Source organism: Brienomyrus brachyistius, chromosome 13 (assembly GCF_023856365.1).
Source record: "Brienomyrus brachyistius isolate T26 chromosome 13, BBRACH_0.4, whole genome shotgun sequence".
NCBI lineage: Eukaryota > Metazoa > Chordata > Actinopteri > Osteoglossiformes > Mormyridae > Brienomyrus > Brienomyrus brachyistius.
The window spans coordinates 23,159,627-23,185,779 of record NC_064545.1 but is presented as its reverse complement, the minus strand read 5'-3'; the positions used below and the strand labels follow the sequence as shown (position 1 = coordinate 23,185,779).

Below are 26,153 nucleotides of genomic sequence, written 5' to 3'. Positions count from 1 at the left end.
GGTGTCTCAGAGGCCCTGAGTGAGGGACCCTGTGTGTGATGCTGATTTTCATTACACACATTATGTGTGGTTGTGCATTGACTCTGTGGGAATCTCTCTCGCCTTACGACTGTAGGATTATGTGTTCGATTCTTCCCTCTGTTCTGTATGGGGAGTTTGCATGTTCTTCCTGCGTCACAGTTCAAAGACTTGCAGTTAGGATAATTCGCCCATGTAGTATGTTTCTGTTTGTGTATGTGTACACCCTACTATGGACTGCCACCCCATCCAGGCTGCACCCCAGCCTTGTGGTTCCAAGCCCCCCGCAACCCTGGCAGGGATAAAAGGCTGGGAGCACGCTATACAATAATGTCTATTGTGCCGTAATGTATTGTGTTGGCAAGATCTTGTAATTATTTTGGTGTGTTTTTATTTCGGTATAGTGTGGCATTTTATGCTGTGCTGCTGCCCTAAGACGAAACCTCATCCCGTAACGTGAAGCCGCCCGTCATGTAGTGAGTTCTTCGCTCGGGCGTAGTATTACCGCCAGTTCTGGAAATGTGGTTATTGTGGCCTTTAGACTGTGGATGCCTGGAAAAATAGGAATGTATAAAATCAAGCGTGTGTGGGTCTTACTGAAATGCTTTCAGCTGCAGGTACGAAGCAAGTTTCTACCAGTATGTTGTTGGATCTCGTATTTATCCGGTTTTTCTCTCATTGAGATACGACTGATGGTGGCCCAGACCGTCTGAATGGGGAAGAAGCAGTGGAAATCGGCGTACATTTGAACGTCGAATCAACAGGGCAGCGCCACCTGCAGGCGAACATTCCTCTGTTTTTTTTATCCGCCTTTGAATTGGCGGACAGCTGCTTCGCATTCTCTGATTCAGACAAAGGGACTGCCTCTTTGCGGGGGTTTGTTCCGTTTCGCATTAGCAGCATGTAATGAACCGTTTGGATGAAAATCGGAGGTTACGCAGTTTTGAAAACGCCCGGCGTCTCTGAGCACTCTAATTTGTTACGCTTTCATGTCTCCGACCAGGGCAGTGGGTTGGACCAGTGGTTATCAGGGCAGGTTAGTTCCTGCAAACGGGTAGTACTTGGAGTGCGTTCCTCCAGCACCTGCTCTGGGCATGTAGAACATGACAATGTTCTCAGCATGCGGGCAAGGGTCTGTCCTCACATGACATGTAGCTTATATGAAATTTTGAGAGAGAGAGAGAGAAAGAGAGAGAAAGAGAGAGAGAGAGACTCTTTTAGGTGTACCTTACATTGCACCATCTGCTGTCTGTAGTTTACTCCTCATGCCTCTGACACTGGACTAGATAACCAGCCATTGACAACAAATAAATGGATGAATGGATGTTTGTTTCCCTGCTTTTTTGGGCTGCAGTTTGGTTTTCATCTAGACAGTTTGTTTTCATTTGGGATATTCTGTCTCATGGTGTTGAAGTTTAAAATAGATTTTCACAAGACAAGAAGCTGATTGTCATACTCTTCAGGCCATATAAGAATCTACAGACAGGATGCAGTGTAATCTATGTGATTTTTATCTTCAACGCATTTTTTTGTGACAAACGTTGGGCGTCATGGCGATGAACAAAAGGGTGGGTGTGGAGGGAGTTCCGTTTGCCATTTCTACGTTCATTTGCGAAGTATTGCCGAAAATTTTAACTCGGTGACCTTAAGTCATGTGATAAACTGGAGCTGTTGGGACGATTCGTCTCAGAGGTTTGCGGTGAATTTGTAGTGTTGGAGCTCACTGGAAATCTGTGAAACCATTTTGATGCCATTTTCCCAACCCAGTATGAGGTTCATTTACTCAAGGAATTGACATCATGGTATTTATCAAATTTTAAAATATATCATCGTGTGATAGATACACATTTTTGTTTTTTCCCAGTCCCACAGAACACCTGACTCAAGCAACTGGGAGCTTTAAACACCTTACTGGTGTGCTGGGAACTGGGATATAACAAAAATGTGGATCCTTCCAGTGTGCCCTGAGGACTGGTTTGGGAAACACTGAACTAAGAAAACTCTTTCTCGTAATCTCGAAAACTCTCGTATCTGCAATTTTGGTTGATGTTCAGGTTTTTGGTGCAATGCACAATAGATAATCAATTAAAATTTTGTTCTGTAAAAAGTACATAAATGACTAGTTAATGGAAATCTCAGAAAAAGTGATGTAATTAAAACTTGCATTCCGTTTCCTATATTATTCTCATATGACAACCTTGTGTCTGCAAGACGCGTGTCCCTTGAGCTCATTATCTCCAAATTTGCTGTATTTTAGACAGCTATGCACTGCTGATGAACAATAGCAATGTACTCACATTGTTTGTATGATGCTAAAGGTCAGAGATAAACCCCTGAGGTAAACGTGAACTTTCACATTTGTATGAATTCTGTCAAGTCAGTGAACAGCCTGAGACACTGCCTGCGTGCATGTACCCCATTATTGTTTTCCTCATTCGATAAACGACCCTTTAATGATTCACACTGCCCCCCCCCCCCAGTCAGCTAAATATCTCTGTCTCATGTTGTATCAGAGTTATTAGAACAGTTATTAAATCCCTTTCTGCTATGAACGGAAACTCAGGGCACCTGACTGTAAGTGGATGTGAACTGCACAAGCCAAAAATTAAAAATGAATTTTAATTCGCCCATTAAGAAACCTGGAAATACAGTGGGTGTGCAAGAGTTGCTATTATCTCTAAATGCTTAACTAACATCTTGTTACACCTGAAATAGACTATAAATAGAGGCTAACTTTATTGCGGTGTAACGAGAATGTCTTCATTCCATGATTGGAGTAGAATTTTATGAGCTGTGGTCACCACTTCATGTTCACCTAATAAATGAAAGAATGTTATATTTATATAGTGCTTTGCAAGACACCCAAAGTGCTTTACAGCAATGCTTTTCTTTCTATTGTGTGCAGAATTTAATTGATTATTCGCTCAAGATAGTACTTTGTGCACATAATATAATTTCTTATGTGCACAATATGAAAGTTATCCTTCTTGGGACTTAGTGGGAACTGTGTGATACGACTGGAATGGATCAACGATAATGTCCTTTCGCAGGCCTAAAATTGGCAAAGAGCTTCCTTAGGGTCCAAACAAAAAACACAAGAGGGACAAGTGTAGGATAGTTTGGATTTGGACCAAGTGAGCGAATGTGTGGTGAACTTTGGCATTTCTGGCCTTTTTTATTAAAGATTAAAGATTAAAACTTAGCGCTGTGCATTGAGACCATGATACTTTGTGTTGTATGGACTGTTCCATTATATGGACCATGTTTCTGTGTTTTGAATTAAGTTTGAGTGAAAGAGTCCCTAGAAAATGAGATGGCTGTTTTTTGTGATTTATTATGTTTAGTGAGCATTTAAGGGGCACAGTTAGGTCTCACCTATCTATAATGTTTGGTGTGGTCACTGGATATGATTTTAGCTCTTTACTACTCTGTTAATCGCCAGGAACTATTTCTATGTTGTCAATGAGTTGCACCTAACCCTACCTTCATAATTTCCTCAAATGTTATACTAGACAATGAAGATTCATACTTTGTGCGTATCATTTTATCGTTCACCGCCACTGAAAAGTGATGTTAGTGTTGTATTTGTTGAACTGAAATAAAAATTATCAGTATAAATCTTGAAGTTTATCTTCTGTTTCGCTCATAAATCATGAACTAAACCAATGAAGTGAGCCAGGCAAGCGAGTTTTGTGTTTCCCCTGAAAAACGATGGTTTCGCAGATACGAGGTTCTCTTACGTAGCTGACAATATATGATGATGGGGACCTGCCCAGGGTATCCCCCGCCTGCCGGGTGCTGCGGTGTTCCGGGTTCTGCCCCTGGGCATGCTGTCATTCTGTAGTGCAGAAGTTGAAGATGGATGGTTAGACATTTGAAATCATTGAAAACCAAGCCACCATTAATTGCTGTGATGTTACTCGGTTGGCATTTGACTTGCTGAGCATTAATGTTGAGGTTCTTACTGATGTCATCGTGGAGGTAGTGCCACCTGTTTGGGGAATTACCTCTCCACACTGCACACTGCAGCTGTCTCCCTCACAATGCTTATCTTTGCCTTGCAGTATTTGGCGCACGAGAGAAGAATGTAAATGATGTAAATGTAAAGGATTTTTTCCCCCTTCTTGGTTTAGTTACTGGTGTTTACATTCCTTACAGGCTAGTTACATGGTCCCATGCCGATCTGTTTGGGCAGCCAGTCATACGTGTCACGGATTCACCTGACTGCTTTTGGAGTTCTAGGCTCCCATCATGACCGGTATACGGCTTAGTAAGAGGTTTGACAAACTATAAAAAAGTGGGATTTTTTTCATACCCAGCAATATCAAGACTTCTACTCTTGTTCAGTACCAAAATTAGTTAATTGGGAAAATGTACCATATTCATGGACATGAAAAACCCACCATTAAGAAATTTCAGAGTCACTTATTCCAGACTTTGGCCTGTAACACTTGGGCTTAAGCTGAAGATGCAGTTTTATCCCCCCCCCCCCCCCCCCCCCCCCCCCTCTCGGGTTTCCATTGCCTGCTGATTGGTTAGTGAATTATTGATGTAATTTCGCTTTTTGACTCTCACTCATTTCTCTGGGGCCTCAAAGTGACTTTTGGAATTGGGCCCTGAAACAGCAAATTCGCTCCAGTGTGCCTGACGGAAACAAGAGACACCGTTTCTGCCAGTGGGTCAGATATGCAAACTCGCCCGACTCACCGTGAGCTTATCCGAAGGTTTTCGAGAGCCAGTCGAACATTTTCATATTTACCAAGAAAGGTATGCCGTACCGTGTGAACCTTCAGCTGACCAGATGTACTCTTGCTTTATGTAAAACCCAGTAGAAGTCATGACGTGCTATTAGTTCCTTAGATAATCAGTTCACCTTGTAGTGTAACAGAGAGCTTTGTTGGAAACAGCAGCGAAATAGTTTGTCTAAGTCTGTGTTTCCCATCCCGGTCCTCGGGGACCCCCAGACAGTTCATGTTTTTGCTCCCTCCCAGCCTCCTGGTAGATAGTCCACGTTTTTGCTCTACATTTGGACTGTCTAGGGGTCCAAGAGACCTCGGTTGGGAAAGGCAGATCTTCATTAAAGGTAACTGAAGAACCTCAATATACTTGTGCATTGAACCAGGTTCCCAGCATGTGTTGCAGATCGTTTGTTGAACGCTAATAGTCAAAGTCAACCTTGTCGCTGTGCACTAGCACAATGAAATGAGGTAGTAAGGTCTCTCACTCACTCATAGTAATAGTGTTAAGAAAGACAGTGGAATAGAAGGAACATAAATGTTACTACAGTGGTTTGTAGCATCTGTGAAGAACTCCAGTGGAGCTCAGTCCTCTGCCTTCCTTTGGAGGCTTTGTCCGCTTCGTGTGACAAATCGGTGCAAATTGACCTTTGCTGGTTAAGCGGACTGGCAGCTGTCCTGCTTGGTTATATAGCTGCACACTGGTTTGAGTGGGCCGTGGGCGTGGTGGGCCCGGGCGGATGCCGCATGTGCTACGCCCTCAGGGCCTTCTCTGACAGTTGTGTGAAGACCACCTGTTGACCATTAGCTGAGCCGGAGTGCAAGTGTTTAAAATTAATCTGGACACATGATGTGCCTCTTATGGGAATATTAAATCAGAGGGATCACGTCACCCTGCTCTTTTAACAGTGTGTCACCTCTGTGACTGTGTGTTTGTGACTGATGCCTTTCTCAACAGTTTTCATTTATAGTGCCAAGAGAGGCAAAGGCAACAGCCTGAGGGTGACATACAGTATGTGGTACCAAAGCACGTCTCACAGATCCTGAGCCATGCTTCCCTCTTGTTGCGGTGAAGTTTTTTTGCATCAACTTGTCTTCATGTCATAACTCTTGGGCCCCTTTGCTGTTTTGGCCACGTTCTCTGAATACTGGCTAATGGTTGCTCAATTAATAAATTAAACGATTAGTCATTTTTATGTCTCTAATCATCCGGCCTTATGTATGTCTTCACACACACACACACACACACACAGCTCCTCTTTGGCTGGTAGCTACAGTAACCCATTCGGATGCCAGCTGAGGTCTTGTAATGGAGTATAACAGGCTACTCTTTGCCAGAGGCGATAACGTAATAACTGTTGAAACTGACAAATGGCCGATGGAGATTGAGAGAGAGAGAGAGAGAGAGAGAGAGAGAGAGAGAGCTCATTTGAAAGTGTTACAACCACCTGTTCTGACACTTAACCCTTAATCTGACACTTAACCCTTAATCAACTTTGGATCACACAGAGGCTGCTGTGAATGTGAGACTAGCGAACAGTTTGGGAAGGAGATACAAAAATAGAGAAGTAACCCCACTGGAGATAGTGGATATAGCCTCTGATGCATTGAAGTGGTATGACCCTGCTGCCCAAGTCATTACAGAAGAGCTGGGGTGAAACAACTGACAGGCATTGTGATTCATCATGGTGGTCAGCAGACATGTGCTATAGGACATAAGACATGTGGGAAACGCTACTGAAGGGGTATGTATGTTAGGTTATTTAAATATATTCAGAACGCCATTTTCCATAACTGGTTATCTGATATACAGGGTCAAGAACGTGGGGGCAAAGTAGGGGAACACCCCGGGTGGGATGTTGGTCTTTCCCAGGAATACACCATTACACAACTCGGACAACTTAGAGACACCACTTCACATAACTGTGTTTGTTGGCCTGTGTTCACACATAGCCCGAGTTGGGGATTCGAACCCACAATCCCGCAGGTCTGAAGCTGCAGTGCTACCCCCCCAGCATCACTTCTGGATCTAACGTCACCCTTGTCTGGCTGTCTCAAGGCCTTTCCCTTACAATCATGTGTTTTCAGCTTGCAGAAATTTACACAACTGTCTTCATTCTCTTCAAACCAGTCCCTCCTTCCTACCCCACAGAGCTGCCTTGTTTGTTGGTTTTGGACTGGTCTGTGGGGGAGGGGAGATGGGCACTCTGTGTTGTAAATCTGCTACCTTGGCCAACATGTGAGAACAATGCTTTCTTTCAAATGATGGAAGCATGCGTGTCTGTGGGACTACAGGGGTGCCGTTACAGTGGGAGAGCTCAGTTATGTCATGCTGCCTGACAGGTGCCCTTATAGTGTGACAGCCTGGTTATGTTATGGTGCTTGACGGTCAGGGGGTCAGATAGGAGAGTTTCTGCCATGAACGTGAAGCATCAGATTTCTTTTGGTGGGCACTGCTTTCAGCTTTATCTGACTAAATCTCTCACTCTTGCCACGTTTCAGCCATGTTCCTTGTTGAGTAAATTCAGTTGATGTTTCTTGGTGTTCTGTTGGTCTTGGGTCTTGATGCTTCCTGTGAATCTGCTACTATGGTCTTGCTTGCTTCCCTGATGCACACAGCACATCCTGCTGGTGCCCTGATACCATGGTGGAAAGTTTTTCCCCATGCTGATGTTCATTTCCGAATATTCAGCTACTTGCAAATGGCTTCTTCTTGAGCTAGGAGTGCATCTTCTGAGTTACCGTAAATTCTCTTGCCATGATTTCGCACTGTGACTGTTGTTTTTGACCCTGACTGTCTTAAACTCCCATATCTGTCTGGTCATAATCCTCTGAGGAGGTAGGATTCTACAGCAGACCCCATAATCTTCTTTAACAGTCATGACCTGTGAGAGCATGGGTGGAAGACATCTCTACTTTAATGGAGGACTTTGATGAAGTTAAGCAATTTAGGGAATTCATGTGCAGTCAGAAGAGAAGCGAGATTTCTCTGTGTTGTGGAGGTGTCACTGTGAAGGGCCCGGGCCGGTCTTCCTGTTCGCTCGGCACAAGATCCATTGTTGCTGCAGGAGGGGTCACAGGCAACAGGAAGTGGGGCAACATTTACAGTTGGCAGTCATCTGGGCTGTTTTCAGCAAACGCCCTAGGATATTATTAGCCCCCGGTTCCCTCCCGGAACTCGGCTTTATTGACTGGACCTGGCTGATGCTTTGCTGATTCAGGATTAGGGGCAGCTCCCGCAAGTCTGGTGCAAGCTGGAGCTTGTCGATCTTCTCGAAGGGGGCCAGGGGGCCTCCAGGGGAAAATTTTAAGAAATATATATTTTCCAAGTTGCTTAATTTGGGCTCGTCCTCACCTCTGAACTTAGCTCTACCCCAGCTGCCCCAGGGATTCTCCACAAACTAAGTGGTTGCTGGTGCTGATCATGTTTACCATGGCCACTGTCTTGCCCTAATTGAATTGCAATCAAGCGAGCCCACTCTGGCAAAGCACTGTCATTACCCCGTGTCGTGACTTGCCAGAGCTTGCCCTGCATGTCTCTTTTCCAACTCTAAAACGTTTACAAGGTAATAAAACCGTTTGCTAGAATGGCATTGTCTGTCTGGATCGCAGCTGTCCGCTTGCACTCCTAACCTTGACTTTTAAAAGGGGTACTTTTTCAAATGACAGTTTGTTCTATTCCCGTGCTGGTTGGATCACAGCTCCTTGTTGTTATACACTTGGGGTACTTGCTCTGTTGACCTTTTGGTAAGAACTTGATGAAAGACTGTTGACTGGACCTTGTAAAGCTTTCCGTGCTGGAGTTGTCAAACTGGATGCACAGTAATTTGTGTCGCATTGTGTGGAGCAGAGGACAACAGGTTGTGAAACTCTTCCTGCTTACCTTCTGAAAGTCTTGGAGCACCAGCTTTGAGTGTAACCCTGTTCCTCGGATTGTCCTTAGATTGACTTCGGAGACTTTCCAGTCCTTCCTAATGTGGTTTCAGCTTCAACTGATGTTTCATCCCCGTCTCCTTGATACCTTTATTTCACGTTGCATGATAAAATGAACTAAAACCTACAATAGAGCCTCAAGATGGGTCATCCGAACAGGGTGCTGGCTTGCAGCCTTAAGTACTGCACCAAGGACAGTGAGGGAACCCTTGATTATCCGGATTCTGGAAGGCACAGTCACATGGGTTAGTTGCATTATTCCTCTGTTTTGGGTTGTGACAGTTTCCCCTTTGTTCCTTTGCTTTTGAAGACTGCGTAATTCTCTCTCTGCCTGTAGCAGGCTGGTTACAGGACACTGCTCCATGGCACCTGAGGGGAAAGTGGCTGGAAGCCAGGCTGCTTGAGCTTTGAGCTGTCAGAGTAGCTCAGCTAAGTCTCATTAGGGGCTTTGAACCCACACAATGTTATATAACCTGGAGCTGCCTTGGAAGCAAGGAAAATGCAGGAACACCAATGGACAAAAGAATGGCTCCTCTCTTCTCCTTAACAGGATTTCTGACTCTGTGGAAGACTCTAAACTTGCATGAGAGAACCCATGACCAGCAGCGAATTCACACAGAAATCGTTTTCATATCCTTAGGTGTTGTGAGTTGCCCTTGCTCATATCAACACAGTGGTTTCACTTCAGTCTAACTGCAAACCAGGTTGGGTTTCTCTTTGGGTTCAGTGTGTTAGGGTTGTCTTAGTCCTCTTGTGTGGCAGGTGGCATCATGTTTTTTCCCTCAAAGTAAGTAACCACAGGACACAGCAGACAGTAACATAAGAAATGTATTCATAACTTGGCATGCATGCTCCTTTCTAAAGGCTCTGAGTGGGGGTGGTTCCCCCCCAGACATCTGCGTCTGACAGTCATTGTGCTCGTAGCGTGATAGCGCTCATTCTCCAGTTCTTGTTTTGTGCTTTTATTTGTTTTTTTAAAGCTTGGCCGGGGAGTGGCTCAGCACACAGAACCTCGATTTCAAACACGCTTGGTGCCGCTGTGCTTGACCCGCGATACTTGTGTTTAGTCAGTTGACCATAAGGTGAATCTGTGAGAAGTCAATCAAAAATTGGAACTGTTCCGGTGTTATGATTTTAATTAAAGCTTTCCCAAATGTTTGCTAACAGAGAAATAGCTGTGGGAGAATATTGGACCTTGCGTTCCACCTTCTGTTTTTCATAAGGCTTTAGTAGTGCCAGGATAGATTGCAAAAGGATTACAAATTAGTGTGAGTATTCCTCAAAGTCATTCCTGGGCTTGTACTGTCAGTATTAGGTTCCCGATTGGCTCATTTTCCCTGGACTAACAAAATAAACTGATTTGGGGTTTATGCGCCTAGAGGGGCCATGCTGTGGAAGATACTTGGAGCCAAACGCAGATTCTCTGTTTGCATTGGTCGTCGTCTTACAGTAAGCCAAACGCTGGTTTACAGCAATTCCAGCTGACTCAGTGTGAATCATATGATGTCGGTTACTTGGGAGTGAACCCAACAACTGACTGCTATGTCTTTCATGGGAGGTGCGGGTAATCCAGTCTTTTCTAAGCATCGACAAGAGATCAGAGTTCTCGTTTAAGGTTTCACTTTGCAGGTCTAACACGTGTCACTGCTGGGAAGTGTGGGTATCGGTATGTTCTAAGCTCATGTACGAGAATCTGGCCATTTCAGCTCCTCACAGCTATGTATTTGTAGGATTACTTAGGATGTTTTGGGTGGATCCTGAGTGACCCGCCTCCCCCACCCCGAGTTGCAGTGTGTATCAGCCACTTGGCGCTAAGCTGGGTTGAAGAGGTGAGACAGTCCTCCTGTTTTTCCTGGTGGTGCTGCGGCTCTCTTGAGTCAGGGAGTGTTGTGTTTGCCTTGGGTAACTGCAGGGCTTCACTGCTCAGCTCACGCAGAAAGGAGATTGCGAAGGGAGATTGGGAGACCAGGTCCAGCCTGGTTCACGATTTTGGTTCTTGTGGTGTGCGGAAATTATTCATGTCCGTCCCAGGTTTGGTTTTGATGGTCAAATATGCCAACCCACAGAAGACACACTTGGATATATGGATATAATTACATTTACTTATTTATACAAAGCTACATACAACTGAAAAAGCAGGGTTAGGCCCTGGAAAAGCTGAGATTTAAGGGCCTTGCTCAAGAGCCCAATAGAGAACTCACTCTGCCAACCTCGGGATTTGAATCGATGATCGATCATAGGCTCAGCATCCTGACCCGCTGAGCCACCTCCCCCATCATTTGCAGAAACTTCACTCGAAGTGCTGCGAGTATGAAATTGGCATTTATGTCTCCCGAGGCATGAGGAAGTAGCCAATCGTATGCTGCTTTCTGCATGGATTGGTCAACTCGCCCATTTCCTTTTTGCAATGTGGCTTGCTGGTTCCTCAAGCATTCCTGCCATTGTTTATTTCCAGAACTACTCTTGGGCTCTTCAGTTCCCCTCACACAAACAGTAATGGCCTGATTTTTTTAAATATGAAGTTCTCTTGCAAATAGAATGGCTTGTCTTGAATGCAGATCGTGTACGTTGTGGCATAATGAACAGTACTGTTTTTTTCGCCATACTTTGAGCATGCTCACTTAGTAATTACTGCTGGTGCTGCCGATGTCCGTGATCTGTCGGCTATTTGGTTGTCCAAGAAGCATTGCTTGTACGATGAGGTCAGTTGCTTCACTCTGTGCCAGAACAGTAGTTTTTTTTTTACGCAAATCACCAATGAAAGTGAAACCTCATCACTTGTATTTTTTTTTCTCCGGCGGAAATATATGATCATTTGACAGCTCTTCACTGCTGCATTCACTGTACAGGTTATTAGGTTACACCTCCTTATTAACTCATACAGCCTGCTCCTTCAAACAGCCAATCACGTGCATGCAAGTCAATACATACCGCATGCAGACACGGTAAAGAGGTTCAGTTACAATTTTGATATGTGCTGGAATGGATGTGTGATTTAAGTGGTTTTGAAGACCCACCTGGGATTTTCACACAATACAGTGTCTAGAAAACGGTGTCATGAAATAAACACTCAGTCAGCAGCAGTTTGCTGCTGAAAACACCTTGTTAATGAGAGAGGTCACTAATGGCCAGGCTCGTTACAGGTGACGGGAAGAATATTTGTATAAGTGTAAGAATATGTGTATCTTTGAAATCTTGAAATGTTCCTCCATTATGACAGTGAGTTTGTTGGGAATCCAAACTGATATTTTTACTATCTGATAACCTGATCGGTAAGAGAAATGTTTTGAGGTCGGTCCAGACCCGTTATTTTACTGCTTGGCTGTGTGCCATTCACAGATTTCACCTGTGCCTTATAACTGTTTATGGAAGGAGGAGTCGTGTTTGTCTCTTGTCCTAGAAAATGCCTGAGCCCACACCCTTACCATTAACTAATGCTTCTTGTTTCCTGCATTTCTCTTTTGCTGAGGTCAAAATAGCTCTTTCGTTTCCGCACTGTTACGCTAAAATTATCTCCACTGCTGCATGTCTTGTTTCCACCCATCGAAGGGTCACATGATTCTGTTAATTCTGCAGATTTAAAGCATCTCACAGCTGGAGTGTGATTTGCCGCTGACATGAGGTTCGGGGGGGGGGGGGGGTGTGATCCCACCTGACCCCACCTGACCCCTCTGGGATGTCCAGTGTGGGCTTCGTGCCCAGATAGGCTGAAGGTTCTGTTCACCCCGATTCTCCTTTCCAGTGCCTCTTGCCTCTTCCACTGGCCCGGGAATCTGAACAAAAGCCCACTGTCCCAATGCCTTGCGCCCTACCCCAAGTCAAACCCGCACATGAGGCCGCCAGTCCCCCCCCCCTCCCCGGTGTCACAGTCTGAGCTGAAAGGCCTGTGTGTTTTGGAGTGAGAGCACTGGCAGTGAGAGCGGGATGTAAAAGCATACTGTCAGACAGGGTAGCAGGGACACCTGCAGCTGGCTTCTCTAATCTAGTGTCAGCCATGCGCAGGACAAGTGAACTGGGCGGCTTCAGCGTGCAAGCTGGGGGTTTGATCGCAGGGACAGCGCCCCTAGAGGACAGTGTGGAGAACGTTGTGAGACCTGATCCAGGGCACAGATCTCTCTCCCACAAGAAGGGTTGGGGTGGAAATCTCTGAGCATGTGCAGACCTGCACAGGGCCTTCTGCTCTCAAGAGTCTGCACTTTTAGAGGAGATGACCAGAACAAATCTTAAGTTTTAAAGAATTAAAAGAAATAGCAGATCGGCAGTTTCCTGCTGCGGGTCCATGGTGGGGGGCTGAACGTCGTTTTACCTTTGTGCGACTCCAGCCCACTCCTTGCTCCAGGTTCTTCTTGCATTCCCACGCAGACGAGGCGGGTCTGACTGCCAAGGTCTCCTGGCCACGGCACGCGGTCAGGGGGTCTGTGTTGACTTGCCAAGGCAGCAGCATCCTGCAGCAAGGAGGAGCTGGGGAAGATATTAGGTTCTTGCGCCCTGGAGGTAGTCTGTCTTTTACTTTCATTTTGGGTTCGGCTCTGTTTTGTGGATTTTCGTTGCAGCTTGCCCTGGCCCAACAGCAGGGTCATGTGACCAGACCCTGAAGTGGGACTCAGCACTCCATGGGTTAGCTTTGGGCCTCAGTTTTTCATTTCACCTGATTTTTTTTTTTTTTTTTTGTAGGTGGAGGTGTCTGAGTATTTGGGTCGGTTCCCCAACAAATGCTGCACTGTCACTAGCATAGACACACACGTGCTGTTTTGAGGTTAATCATGCAGTAGTGTCCAGATGAAGAGTCTCGGGTGAAATTCCAGGTGGACGGGCTCAACTGTCCTGGTTGAACCGAAGCAGCTGTCTTTGCTTGAGACCTTGGAATCTGTACGAGAGCAGCCAGCGAGCGTGAGCCGATGCCCCCAGACAGCCAGGAACCGCTCACAGCTCTCACTCCCGCCTGTTTCAAGCGCGAAGCGGAGGCGGGGGGGGGGTCAAGGAGTTGGGAATCTTATGCCGGCAGCCTGGTGGGGGTCGAGGTTTCTGTAAATTCCTGCATGTACATGCGTGTGTACTCCAGCATGCGCGTGTACTACAGCATGCGCGTGTATTCCAGCATGCGCGTGTACTCCGGCATGCGCATGTATTCCGGCATGCGCATGTATTCCAGCATGCGCGTGTACTCTGGCATGCGCATGTATTCCAGCATGCGTGTGTACTCCGGCATGCGTATGTATTCCAGCATGCCCGTGTACTCCAGCATGCGCGTGTACTCCAGCTGTGCATGTGTACTCCAGCATGCGCGTGTACTCCAGCATGCGCGTGTACTCCAGCCTTTTTTCCAGTGGGACCTTGGCTGTCCGTGTGTGCGCTGCCTGTTATTTCTCGTTTCTCATTTTTGAGGCATTTTTAATAACTCCATGCTGAGGCCTAAAGGAGCCACACTGACCCTCCCAGAGACAGAAAGATGGGGGGCGGCATGCGGGAGAAAGTGCCTGGTGGGGGACACTGGCAAGGACATTTTAGGTGTCTTTAACATCCTGAATGCACCCTTAAAAGAATGTTGTCTGCACTACTGGGAGTGCTGGTTTGAAGACACGTAACATTCATGGGTAGAGGCTCCCTCCACTGCTTTCAGTAGCTGAAAGCCCAGTGATGGACGTTCAGTTCAGTTCTTAATTCCCAGAGGACGGTTCACCGCTCAGGCTGAAGTTTTAGCTTCTGTTGCTCTTTTCCTTTAGTATTACATAATTTCAGTGCTTAAACCCCCCTAAATATCATTTTTTAATTTGTCATTTCCGCTCATCTGTTTTCAGATTAGATTTTTAGTGATTCATTATATTGCATTTTTGTTTAGCAGACACTTTATCCAAAGCAGGGTCAGACAGTCCCTGGAGCCGTTGGGGGTTAGGGACCTCGCTCAAGGGCCCAACAGTGACATCACTCTGCCGACCGCGGTGAACCGGTGACCTTCCAAACCAGACAGCTGAGCCACACGCTATATCTCTCTTTTTAACTATTCTGTTTTTTAATGTCTGATTATAAATGTTTCTTTCAAAAGGCATCAAGATGGTGGCGTGTACACTGTACTTCTGTGTGAAAATCAAACTTTGCTTTTCTTAAAAGCTATGGACTTTATTTATGAAACTGTGTATGCTTTTAAATGAAATGCATTTATATCCGAGTAAATATTCAGTATTTATTTATAATAACAGGTTGACCGTTTCGGTGCATATGGTATTTGTTCACAGAATATTTGCGTTCCCTTATTGATTTTTTTTTTTTTTTTTAATGAAACAAAAATATTGACCTAAGCCCTTCACAAATCCTAACTGCTTAAAATTCTTCGGCTGTTAATAAAAATAAATGCAGGTGTGTGTGCCAAGGGTGGATTGCATGGGCTATTCTAGGCACCAGCCTAGGGCCCTGTGAAATATCAGGGGCCCCACCCAGTGCAAATTCCCCCCCCCCCCCCCGTGATTACTCAGTTTTACCAACTGCAGCCCTCCCTTTGGATTTAGGAAACTGATAGCACCTACACCCCCGGTCTGCCATGTCAGCCTTGGGACCTGGGAGATGTAAATCCCCCATGTCTGTAGCAGCGTCCTGCCATTTTTCACCCAATGCTGACCGGGAACTCAAGCTCACCGTTGCACCCCCAGATCTGGAGCGCATCTTGTCAGAATTATGTCCAAAATCTTCTAGAGTAATGAGGAATTTGGCAAAAATACAGCTGTTTGTTACCCTTTTAGCGTACTGACAGTTATGGGTGATATTGAAGTCAAACACCCATATCGACTGGTCTCAGTCCCAAATACGGATTGATACTTCTGTATGTATCGGGATCAGGGGTCCTGTATCATATCAGATGTTTCCTGTTGTCTTCCACAAAATTTAAGCATTCACTGACTTAAAGTCAGTGTCCTTTTAATGTGCGAGTCCTTTCAATTTCAAGATGTTAAAGTGTGCCTTACAAAGTTAGTAATTCACTTTTTAAGATAATCCTCAAATACCCATTGATTTTGACTGGGTAGCGTCTATTACAAAGGCTGTTTGTATTTCTTACTAATTTCTTATATTAGTCTGCCTGCAATGAATGGTAACCCCTAGCAACTGTTCTTATGACATCTGTGGAGAGGTGCTGAGATGCGCCATTGTGTCCACATTAGAAGTTCTCCTGTCAGAAGGGCAGCAGCTGCAGGGCTTGGCAGGTGGTCCGTTTGCCCTTGCTCGGCCTGCAGCTCAAAAGCCGATTGGCTGCCCGCCAAGCATCCTTTGTCACCATTGGCTGTCAACCGTAGAACGCATCTTCTCTGACCAATTGTGAATTCCTTAAATCAACAATAGGCAGAAGGATTCATTTATTTTCGAAGGCCTGTGCAGCTGTGAGAGAGTGGAAGTGACCTCGGCCTGCACTTCCTGTCCTAGTGAGATTCCTGCAAACAAGAACGATTGACACCTGGGTGTCACAAAGCTGTATCTGAACCACAGTTCAGGCATGTCTTCAGTTTCCTGAGTAGGATTCGGTCCATGTCTCCTGCTAATGCTCCTTTCTCTCTCCTCAATAGCTGGGATGTCTTGACGGGGTTGCCTGGGCACTCCGGACGGGTGCGAGGCACGTGCTGATGGGAACTGCTGCTCCAATATGAGCCTTCATGATGTCGGAGGTAGGAGACGTTTCGAGGACCCCGAGTTCACCTTGCGAATCTACCCGGGGAGCATCGCGGAAGACACCATTTACTGCCCCGTCTCGGCCCGCAAGACTACCACAGCTGCGGAGGTCATCGGGCAAGTCATCGACCGGCTCCGGCTGGACAGGACCAAATGCTACGTGTTGGCGGAGGTGAAGGAGTTCGGCGGTGAGGAATGGATCCTGAATCCCACAGACTGCCCTGTCCAGCGGATGATGCTGTGGCCAAGGATGGCGCTGGAGAATCGTGTCGGCGGCGAGGACTACCGCTTCCTCCTGCGGGAGAAGAACCTGGATGGCTCCATCCACTACGGCAACCTGCAGATGTGGTTACGGGTCACGGATGAGCGGCGCCGCCTAGTGGAGAGGGGACTCCTGCCACCTCCGCAGCCCAAGGACCACGATGACCTGTGCAACCTGCCTGACCTCAACGAAAAGACGTTGCTGGAGAATCTGCGCAGCCGCTTCAAGGAGGAGAAGATCTATACCTATGTGGGCTGCATCCTGGTGGCCATCAACCCCTTCAAGTTCTTGCCTATCTACAACCCCAAGTATGTGAAGATGTATGACAACCACCGATTGGGCAAGCTGGAGCCGCACATCTATGCGGTGGCCGATGTAGCGTACCACGCCATGCTGCAGCGCCAGGGTAACCAATGCATTGTCATCTCTGGTGAGAGCGGCTCGGGCAAGACCCAGAGCACCAACTTCCTCATTCACCACCTCACTGCACTCAGCCAAAAGGGCTTTGCTAGTGGTGTGGAGCAGACCATCCTGGGGGCAGGACCTGTGCTTGAGGTAAGAGGAATGAAATTTTCTAGTTAATTTGGTGTGACAGTGAGAGTAGTGATTTTTTTTTTTGCATTTTATATTCGAGCAACAAGTGCCAGACTTATTTTCTGTGACGCTAGATATGAAACGGCATGTTTGTGTTAAGGCTAAATTCTGAGGACAACCCACACTCTCGTCCCGTCCCCCCCCCCCGCTTATGAGGAATGGACTGATCGATGACTACCTGCTCAGGTCCACTGCTAAAGGCACCCGTGGATGCCAGGATACCAGTATTTACTGCAGGGCTTGTTGCGACGATTCCCAACTTGCGTCCCTGGCTGTTTAGGCTACCGTGCGACCAGATCTGACCAGACTTGGCAGATGTGGAAAAAACAAGATTTTGCCAGTTTGACAGCCAACCCGCAACATATAGTTTATCAGAGAGTGGTATTTTTTTATGGAAGAATCTGTGCCAATGAGCAGTGTCATGGTTTTGATGGTAGATGATAACTGTGTATGACGTGCAACCCACAAAGGTTGTGAGTAAACGTCATTTAACGGTAAAAGAGGATGTCTGTTGGCACCTTTTGTGGGCAAGACTTTTGCGGTGCTGTTTTGCCATTTTATTGTGTCGTGCAAATAAAACTGTTCTTTCAGGTGGACCTGAAAGTGATGTTTGGTGCTGCTGCGTGTGTGTTTTGAAACCTTCCAAACAGGGTCATGTGACCTTGCCTTTGATTCCGGATAGGCAGGACATTGTGGACGTCGGCAGCTGGTTGGGTTCCGATGGCCTCAGTTATGTTGAGGCACTCTTTGATCCATAGGGTGTGACTGAACAACAACTAAGTTCCCACACTCGTTGGTGAGGGGAACTAGAGAAGATGGTACTTAGTGATACAGTTGGTCAGCAGCATGCTTTGTGTTCATGTACTGTGTTGTGTGCATACGTGTGTCTGTATGTGAAAGAGCTACACTGAAATCTGCAAATTTCAGTCCGGTGTGGTTCAGTTACGCTTTCTGAGGGATCTGTAACAGCCCCTGGACTCGGCATCTACAGAGTATTTAGTTAGTGGGATGGGCCTTCTTGAGAATGTCAATCAGGTCTGCTGCCCTGGTCTCTGTGTCCAAGAGTGAAGTGGGAGTGTGTGCTGAATGGCATGTTTTATTGCGTGAGCATCATGTGCTCCCTGCTAACGGCGAGAGGGCTTAAGGGTTGAGGAGCATAGCTTTCTGTCTTGTGGGAGCCCCTATTATAGAGTAGGGATTTTTCTCTGCAATGCTTGCTGCCGTCCACTGCCAACATCACTCCACACGTGGAGCTCTTGGCGGCCGAACGAGGAAGTGGAATCATGAGGCGCTAAATATGCTGTGGTCTGGCGTCCAGAGGTAACGATTACGGGTGGAATTCCTCAGACTGCGGCGCTGCTGTGTTTGCAAGGCTGCAGTTGCACCAGAAGTCTCTCCTCGTGGTTCCCTCCTTTCTCCTTGGCACTCTGTCAGTCTCACTCTCTTCACTAAGGCATGAGTCTGCTGGTATTATCACCTTGTTGTCACAAAGATCTGATTCTTGTTGACAGGGAAGTGGTCTGGATTGGGACTCTCATAGCCTTAGTTTGGGCATCTATAGTTTGTGCCTTTTATGACCTGACTGGTCAATGCTATTTGCTCATCTTCCTTCTTCGGGGGACAGAGTTGACACTTGGCTTAGTCTGTTTGCAGGTTTAGCTTAGTCTGTTTGTAAGTGGAAAGTGCTTTTTTGGATGGATGTGCAGAGGAAAGTGTAGCCAGGTCTTTGCTGGCAAGAGACAACGTTAGTGAGATGGAAACAAGTGGGCCAACTCTACCTTCGGACTAATCTCTGTGGGCCATTTATACTATCCATTTTTTTTCAAACGCTTTGCTAGTCTTTTGCTCTCGACTCTGGATACCCTTGTATAGCAAACCCCTAGCTGTTGTACAATTTCCCAGACACGCCAAACCGATATCTTGGTAGGTAAACTGTGGCTAGTGTGATGCACCTCTGTTTCGGTGCATTGTCTGTACCTGGATCCATCACATTTGTGTTGCCTTGGGTCTTAGCTTCTTTTTTGTTTCCGTTATCTAGCTATCAGACATGCATGTCCATGCATAGAAGCCTCATGTTCTTCACCTCTGTGGGCCTGTAAGACCAGACTTGTATCTGGAGTACTCGCATAACCTTCTTTGGAAACTGTGCATGCTTTTATCTGAAGGGAACTAGGGGCGGGAACGCACCAAAAGCTGCGAGTGCATCCATCTGCACGAGCTCCTCACCCGGGGCGAAGGGAGGCATTGTGGACCTGTTGTGAAATCACGTCGTGCACTCATGAAGACATATGGACTCACGACAGTAGCTGAGGCGGGAAACTTGTGTAGAGTCTCCCATGGATCCCTTTGGCAGAGGTTGTCATTGGGGGAGGGGTGGTGAATGAATTTGGGAGAGAGGACTGTTGGGCTACGTTAGCTTCAAAGCTGACAGCTCTGGGAGTGGTGTGGTGTCCAGTCGGTACCTCCCTGCAGATATAAGTTATCCTTCAGAGGATACCTATCAGATGCCTGACATGTGCCCTCGGTTCATAGAGACCATGTTCTTCTGCATTTCATTATTATTATTGCTACATGTGCAGTCACATTCCTAACTTTGCCTCTCAATTCATTTTCATCTTCTATGAACAACTTTCGAGAGTAGCTGTGCAGCAGGGTTGGAGGGGAGCAGGTCTAGGGGGACTAAGCAGAAGCCTGGATTAATGATGCTGCCTGACTCTCTGCAGCAGATTGGACCTGTCTGAATGATCCGTCTCCTTGGCTTTTTGGCAGATAATTCTTTGTTGGCACAAACCGTTGGAGGCGATGTGTGGCTCAGTGGGTTAGGCTTCTATGCCTGTGATTGGAAGGTTAGCGTTACAAATCCCATACTCAGCCGAAACGTTACCATTGGGCCCTTGAGTAAGGCCCTTAACCTCTCAACAAATGCTTCGGGGGTGCCGGATAAATTGCCCACACTGTAGTTGTATCCCAAGCCTCCCTCTCAGCTGTATATGCATATATCTCAAAGGAGAGTAAGATGAGATGTGCAAAAATAAGAAATCAGAAGCTTGTTTTTACTCCTTACTCTCGACTATCTCTGCTCCATAGATGACATAGGGTTGGCTGTTTTGATGTGAAACCGGTGTAATCACCATTGTTCCCTGGGGGAAGAGCACTAAGATCATAGTGGTTTGCTCTGTAAGGGGGTGGGACTGAGTCCAACAGGCCCGCCTCTGCCTGTCATGTGGTTCATATGGGGTCAGTTCAGATTATAGTTTACCTGAGGTGATGTATTTTCTGCTGCCTCTGAAGATAATCTATATATCTGGCTGTAGCTTGCAGAGGATGCCGTTAAACATCTGTTTCCTGCATCATGCAGGGCCCAAATTGGAATGCGAGACATATATAGATTTTCTGTTCCTCGCGCTTGCGCGTCATGCGTGTTTCAGGCGACGGGCACGCCGTGCTCCCTGCAAGCCTTTCTTTGACGGAGAGCTGCGCGGTTCCTGCCCACCAGCTGTGAGCTGAGCCCTCTCATTAGCCCCGGAGCCTCCTTACCCCCTGTTGCACTCTGTGTTCCTCTCCGGCTCCAGTTACAACCAGCGCCACTCGATAAGCCCGGAGCGTCGTGCTCCTTGTCCCCTGGGGGCCACCTTCCCCTTCAAAATCCTCTTTGTCTTCTTCTCCCCGCTGTTTAGTAGTTCCTCATCAAATGGTGAATCTGCTCTGTTCTCCATGTAGGAGGACGCCTGGAGTTGTGCTTAGAACGGTCTTAGATGCTCAGAGCTACTCGTTAAACATTTGCAGCCTTCTTATGATTATAATCTGTAAACGAATGGCTCTACTGATTTTGTTATGGTCTTATCAGCTGCCTGCAAAGCTGCAGTTTCTAAAGGGCTGCAGTGGTGTGATCATTCGTTTTTTGAAATATAAAGTTTTAAGCAGAAATTTATTTCTGAATGTGCAATATTTGTACTGATTTATCTATTCTCTATTTGTCTCTGTGTATTGACAATATGCACAAAAAAGAAAATGCTGACCCTCTACTACAGTTAATTGTAGTGTTTTTGGTGGTACCACAATATATTGTGAAGCTCTTTGCTCAGCAATATTTCTCAGATATGATGCCTGGTTCCCGATGAAACAGAACGAGTGTTTTTGCGATGAGTTTAGTACATCATCACACTCTCCGGACACCCTGATGATATCTCTCCTGGGCAGCATAGGTGTGAAATGTTGCAGGCAGTTCTGGGAAATCGCCCCATTCGCCGCAGTTGAGATCGGGGTAAGGGTCCAGGATCGGTATGATTCTGCTCTGTCCTGCTGTTAGATAGGTTTCATAATGAAATGATCTGAAACAGGAAGTTAACACACTCCGTGGGCTTGAATCAGAAAGGCAAAGAAAAGCCAGTTCTGTGGGGGTTTTTTTAAATGTCTGTGATTCTTGGCGATCCCAAGTCAGTTCTCCTCCTCCACTCTCTGCCCCCTCTGATGCTCAGTCCAGCTTTGCTGGCTTCAGAAACTTCTGCCTGGGCTTTGAGTCACCAGACTGGGTGGAAACCAGTATGCTATTGGTGTGTGTCTGGCGTTGTGACAGACACACACACGGTCCGCTTTGTCTGCCCCTAATCCAGTCCGTAACAGTCCAGGCAAAGTAGTTTGTGTCATCACTTGCCAGTAGTGACCCACAGGATTTGGACCAGGATCAGGACCTGTAATCCTTTGCCTGGGACATGATGACTAACACCTGCTGTGGCTGAGATCTTTGTGGACCTTCTGGGGGATCCCATTGGTTAATTGACCTGCCAACGCCTTTGTTTCCATGCCGCATGTAAACTTGCCGCGGATATCGCCGAATGCGCGGCTGTGGTGTGAACTTTTACTTTGTTTCCTTTGATAGCTTGTTTAAGCTGCTAATCGTCTGTTGCTAATGTACCTGTAGTATGCATGTCCCTGCATGAAAGGCTCTCACAAGGGTGTTGGTGCAGCTTTCATCTGGGTCCTCAGCTGCATCCTGCCTCGAGCAGGTGTCTCCATCGTCGTCACCCAGACTCTTTGCCCGATGGGAACCCCCCAACACTCCCAGTTCTTAGCTTCATTGGGGCTCTTTAAGGGAATCCTACCAGCACCCAGGGACCTGTGATGCACAGCTTTCCTGTTATCGCTGCCCGCTGAGCTTTTTAAATGAGGGATTCCCTGCTGAAATCATTTTAGAGCCTGCTGCTATACCATAATGTGGGGTCGGTAGCCTTGAAGTGCTAAGGTAAAACACCCAGCTGTGTCAATGGGTAAAGGGTCATTTGTTATCAATAACGCATGGTGGGGGTTCCTCTCGGTTTGTGCAGAACCACCTTAAATGGCGCCTCACTCTGATTTCTTCCCAAGGAGCCTTGAAATAATAAGCCACTGAAGTCTCAGGTTTTTTTAATCATAGGGCTGGGGGGGGGGGGGGGGGGGGGGCACAGCCGGAGTCACAAATGGATCCTGCGGGTTCACAACGAACGGGGAGATCCGCGCGCTGCCGTTGAACCAAACCTCCTCCCTTGTTGCTTCCGATAGCTTCTCTCCCAAAAGCTACTTTCTTGCATATCATAACAATACAGAGTTTTCGCTTCTAGAATATTCTAAAGAGAACCCTTCAGATCACACTGTTGTGCCAGTAAGCAGGTGCTCTTAGCTTGCTGCAGCGTCTCCTTTTCGGGGGCGTCGTGTGGCTCGGCTCCAGAAACTGCCTGGTCCTGTTTTCTGCCTGGATAAAAGCCTCTGCTTCACAAAAAGCAAAAAAAAGGCAAAAAAGAAAAAGTGATCGTCGTCTGCAGCACAGCTGTCCCCAACATGTGTGGTATACTGGTTTGGGTTGCAGCCCCACCTTGCCACCCGCTCCCCCCACACCCTCCTAGACGTTTCCGTGCATCAGAGGGTCTTGCGGCCCTGCCGTGTCACGGTGGCCGAATCGAAATGTCAACATCCTTTGTGTTTCGCCGAAGACAGTGGCCCTGGAGTGACCCCCACACATTCAGCCCCCATGTGGAAGTTCATGTTGGGACGCCTTGCTTATCTTATTTAATGAATTACTCCTGGGATGGCTGCTGCCTTGAAGCTTTGTTCCTGGTTTCAGGGCGAGTAGCTGCGATCGTCTAAGACGTGTTGGGGCTGAAGACGAGTGCGAGAAGGTCTGGTAAACACGTTCGGGAAGCGTGAGTGTTGGTATCGCTCATGGGGGCATCCTCAGGGTTGCTGAGTGTGGGAGTGGGCACGGTGCCCGGAAGGGCGCGCCTGGACCTGACTCTCCCTCACGGGCCATGCAGAACGCGGCGGCGTTGCAATGGCAGGCAGATGGGCGGCCGAGGACCATGTGTCCTACAGCCGCTCACTTGGCTGACGCAATGCTCCCTCGCCTGGGGTTGTAATGGGAGTAAAAATAACCAGACTGGAAGTTAGGGTGTGGGGCTCCAGTTGGTTGACACCCTTAACCCTCCACCACATGGCAGAGCCCATACCCTCCTGGCTGGATTTGTTTGTGAGAGGAACAGATGAACTGCTTCTTATTAAGAGGAGGGAAATGCATGGTCCTCTTACTGGGATAAGGGCCCCCTATAGGCTTTAGCTGGAGTACATGGTAAATTTTTGTGGGGTATATTGGCTGTTAAAACTGCAGTATGTGTACTGGAAAAAGGAAATGGTCTGTAGTCCTACTCTACCAGTGCATCACAATGAAAAACTTCTCACATTGCTTCTACATTGTGCTGGTAGTCCTGGTCTATGGGTTTCTTCCTACTGATAACAGTTTTGAAGAACCTTATGGCCACTGTTTACCAAGGAACATTCAAAGGTTATGCCGAAATTCCCCTGGTCGTGTGGTTGAACTGTTCATAACACCTGCACAGCTAACAGTATTTCATTTTAGGAATGCTTAACAAACGTTACGATTAAGGTCTGGAAACGTTCAAGGTGTACAGTTTTCCTGACGTTCCCAGAACATGATTCCACTGCTAAAGCTAATTCTAGTAATGTAGAATGGAAAACAGGACCTTTGTTAAAATATAAAACGTGGAAACAACATTCCATTAATGTTACAGTAAGAACATTCCCTTTCAGCTTTGAGAAGACCTTTAAATAACATTTGCTAAATTTCTGGGAACGTTCCTTGTTTGATGGGTGTGCCCCTCTGATCTCCGAGCTTCCTCGTGAGTCCCATTCTCACCTATTGGCCCATGTATCTGCCAACCTTCCCCAGGAACTACTGAGGACCTGTTCAGTTAAGTCCGGAGGGTCTGCTCTGAGTTCCGTGGAAATCTCAGATTAGAGGTTTGCTCAAGGCTTGTGGAAAGCGGCTTTTCTGGTTTGCCGCCATGTCAGAGTGAGTTGTGTTGCCAAGACACCCATCCTCTTAGTGTGAATGCCTTCGTAAATATCACCTGTAATGCACCTGTGCGTTTAATTCCCATGGCAGTGAATCGAATTATGTTTCTCTCTGGGATCAGAGAGCGTGAGATTCAGCTTGTTTGCCACTGTGATGCCTGGTTTCAGGGTTGTGTGGGACTCTGTATCCTTTTTAGTATGTGAAGGACAGTTCAGTTACTCTCTGGTGCAGCAGCATGTGCCGTGTGACGAATTTCAAACCCTATGTGAATGTATGGTGTTCAAGGCTAGCCAGCAACCTGATACAGGAGAACAATAGTGGTGTTTGTTACTGTAGTCAGATGCTGTGTTGTTCGGTGGCTTTGCCCGTATCCAGCTCACCTTCCCAGCAGGCACCAGGACCCGATCCTCTCCATTCGTAGTAGACCTTATGGTGGTCCTCGGCGGAGAACAATCTGAAGATGTTGGTCTCCTTTGGGTCCTTGTCTTCCTGGCTGCAACAGTGGCACCGGGTTCTTAATTACAATCATGCAGGAAGACATACACGTGCGTGCACATGGACATGGGTTCAACATTCGGGCTCTCCCAGTTGGTGAATTTACACCCAGTGCTGGTCGATGTCCATGTGGAGTTCCAGCAAAGCATCACTACCGGCAACCCTCCCCCAGAATTCATTTCACTCAGAAGATAGTATTAATTGCCTACACCCCCAGCCCCCCATGCATGTACATCTAAGCACCCATAGACGCAAAGACCCTGTTAGACTGTTGGTCATCTGTCCATGACATAGTGCAGCCCCAGCACCCCCCCGCCCCCACCCTGCTCCGCTCCACCATGCGATTGTGAGGGATAACGAGACCTAGCAACCGGCCCGCAAGAGTAACCTTCAATTTTAATTCACATTGTTTCAACCAAGCACACATTCTGAAGGCATAAAAAAACAGGAAGGTTTCCTTCATTGGTTTAGAGTGCTATTGGTGGAGCCTGGTCACACGATCCACGTTACGTTTGCCATATTTTAAATGCAGGGTATGTTTTTCTATATATTTTTCATATTGCACAGTTCTTCCACCACACATCAGCTCCTGTGCCTCCGCGCAGAGCGAGAGTTTGGATTGCAGTCGTCCGTCTTACGTTGTGGAGGAAAGATGAGGTGGAGCTGTTTGTCTTGTGTCAGACTTCAACACTCATCGTGCTGGAGAATTCCCGGCAACGCGGACCGCAGGCTTGGCCCACGATTGCGCCTAAGCCGATGCGATTGGTGCGAAAATAGGTCTTTAATCCCATTAAGGTTTTGCAACCGTTTGGAACATGCATCGGGGGAAAGTTGATTCGTTTCAAACTTGTGGGCGGTAAATCCTGCACCTCAAACTATTTCTGATTTCACAGTAATAATATTCAACATGTCCGTCACCTCCGGTTTCCGACAACTTTATAGTTGCTGCTTTGGATTTTAAGTTCGTTTCGGTTTTAGTTTAAGGGCATTTACGGTTATTATTTTTTTTCAATGAACCAAGGTTTTGTCCCGAGCGTGAGCGCGAACAGGAAAGGGGACCCCCAGCGGAACATTCCGGATGTCTCACTGGCCCCTCTGCTGTCCTCGCGGTCAAGCCACA

At 47.0% G+C, this 26,153-nt stretch overlaps 1 protein-coding gene across 8 annotated transcripts in view; it reads left to right on the top strand.

The window, feature by feature from the left end:
- Nucleotides 1-26,153, top strand: part of LOC125705974 (unconventional myosin-IXAb-like) — a 96,454-nt gene that overhangs the window by 4,965 nt on the left and 65,336 nt on the right. For 7 of the 8 annotated variants that reach the window (XM_048972377.1, XM_048972373.1, XM_048972380.1 and 4 more), the window contains exon 2: nucleotides 16,238-17,157. In XM_048972377.1, the coding sequence (XP_048828334.1) occupies nucleotides 16,315-17,157 (843 nt within the window). In that variant the 5' untranslated portion in view covers nucleotides 16,238-16,314. Of the gene's footprint in view, nucleotides 1-8,311; nucleotides 8,933-16,237; nucleotides 17,158-26,153 lie in introns of those variants that run through there. The other variant, XM_048972376.1, reaches the window with a different exon arrangement.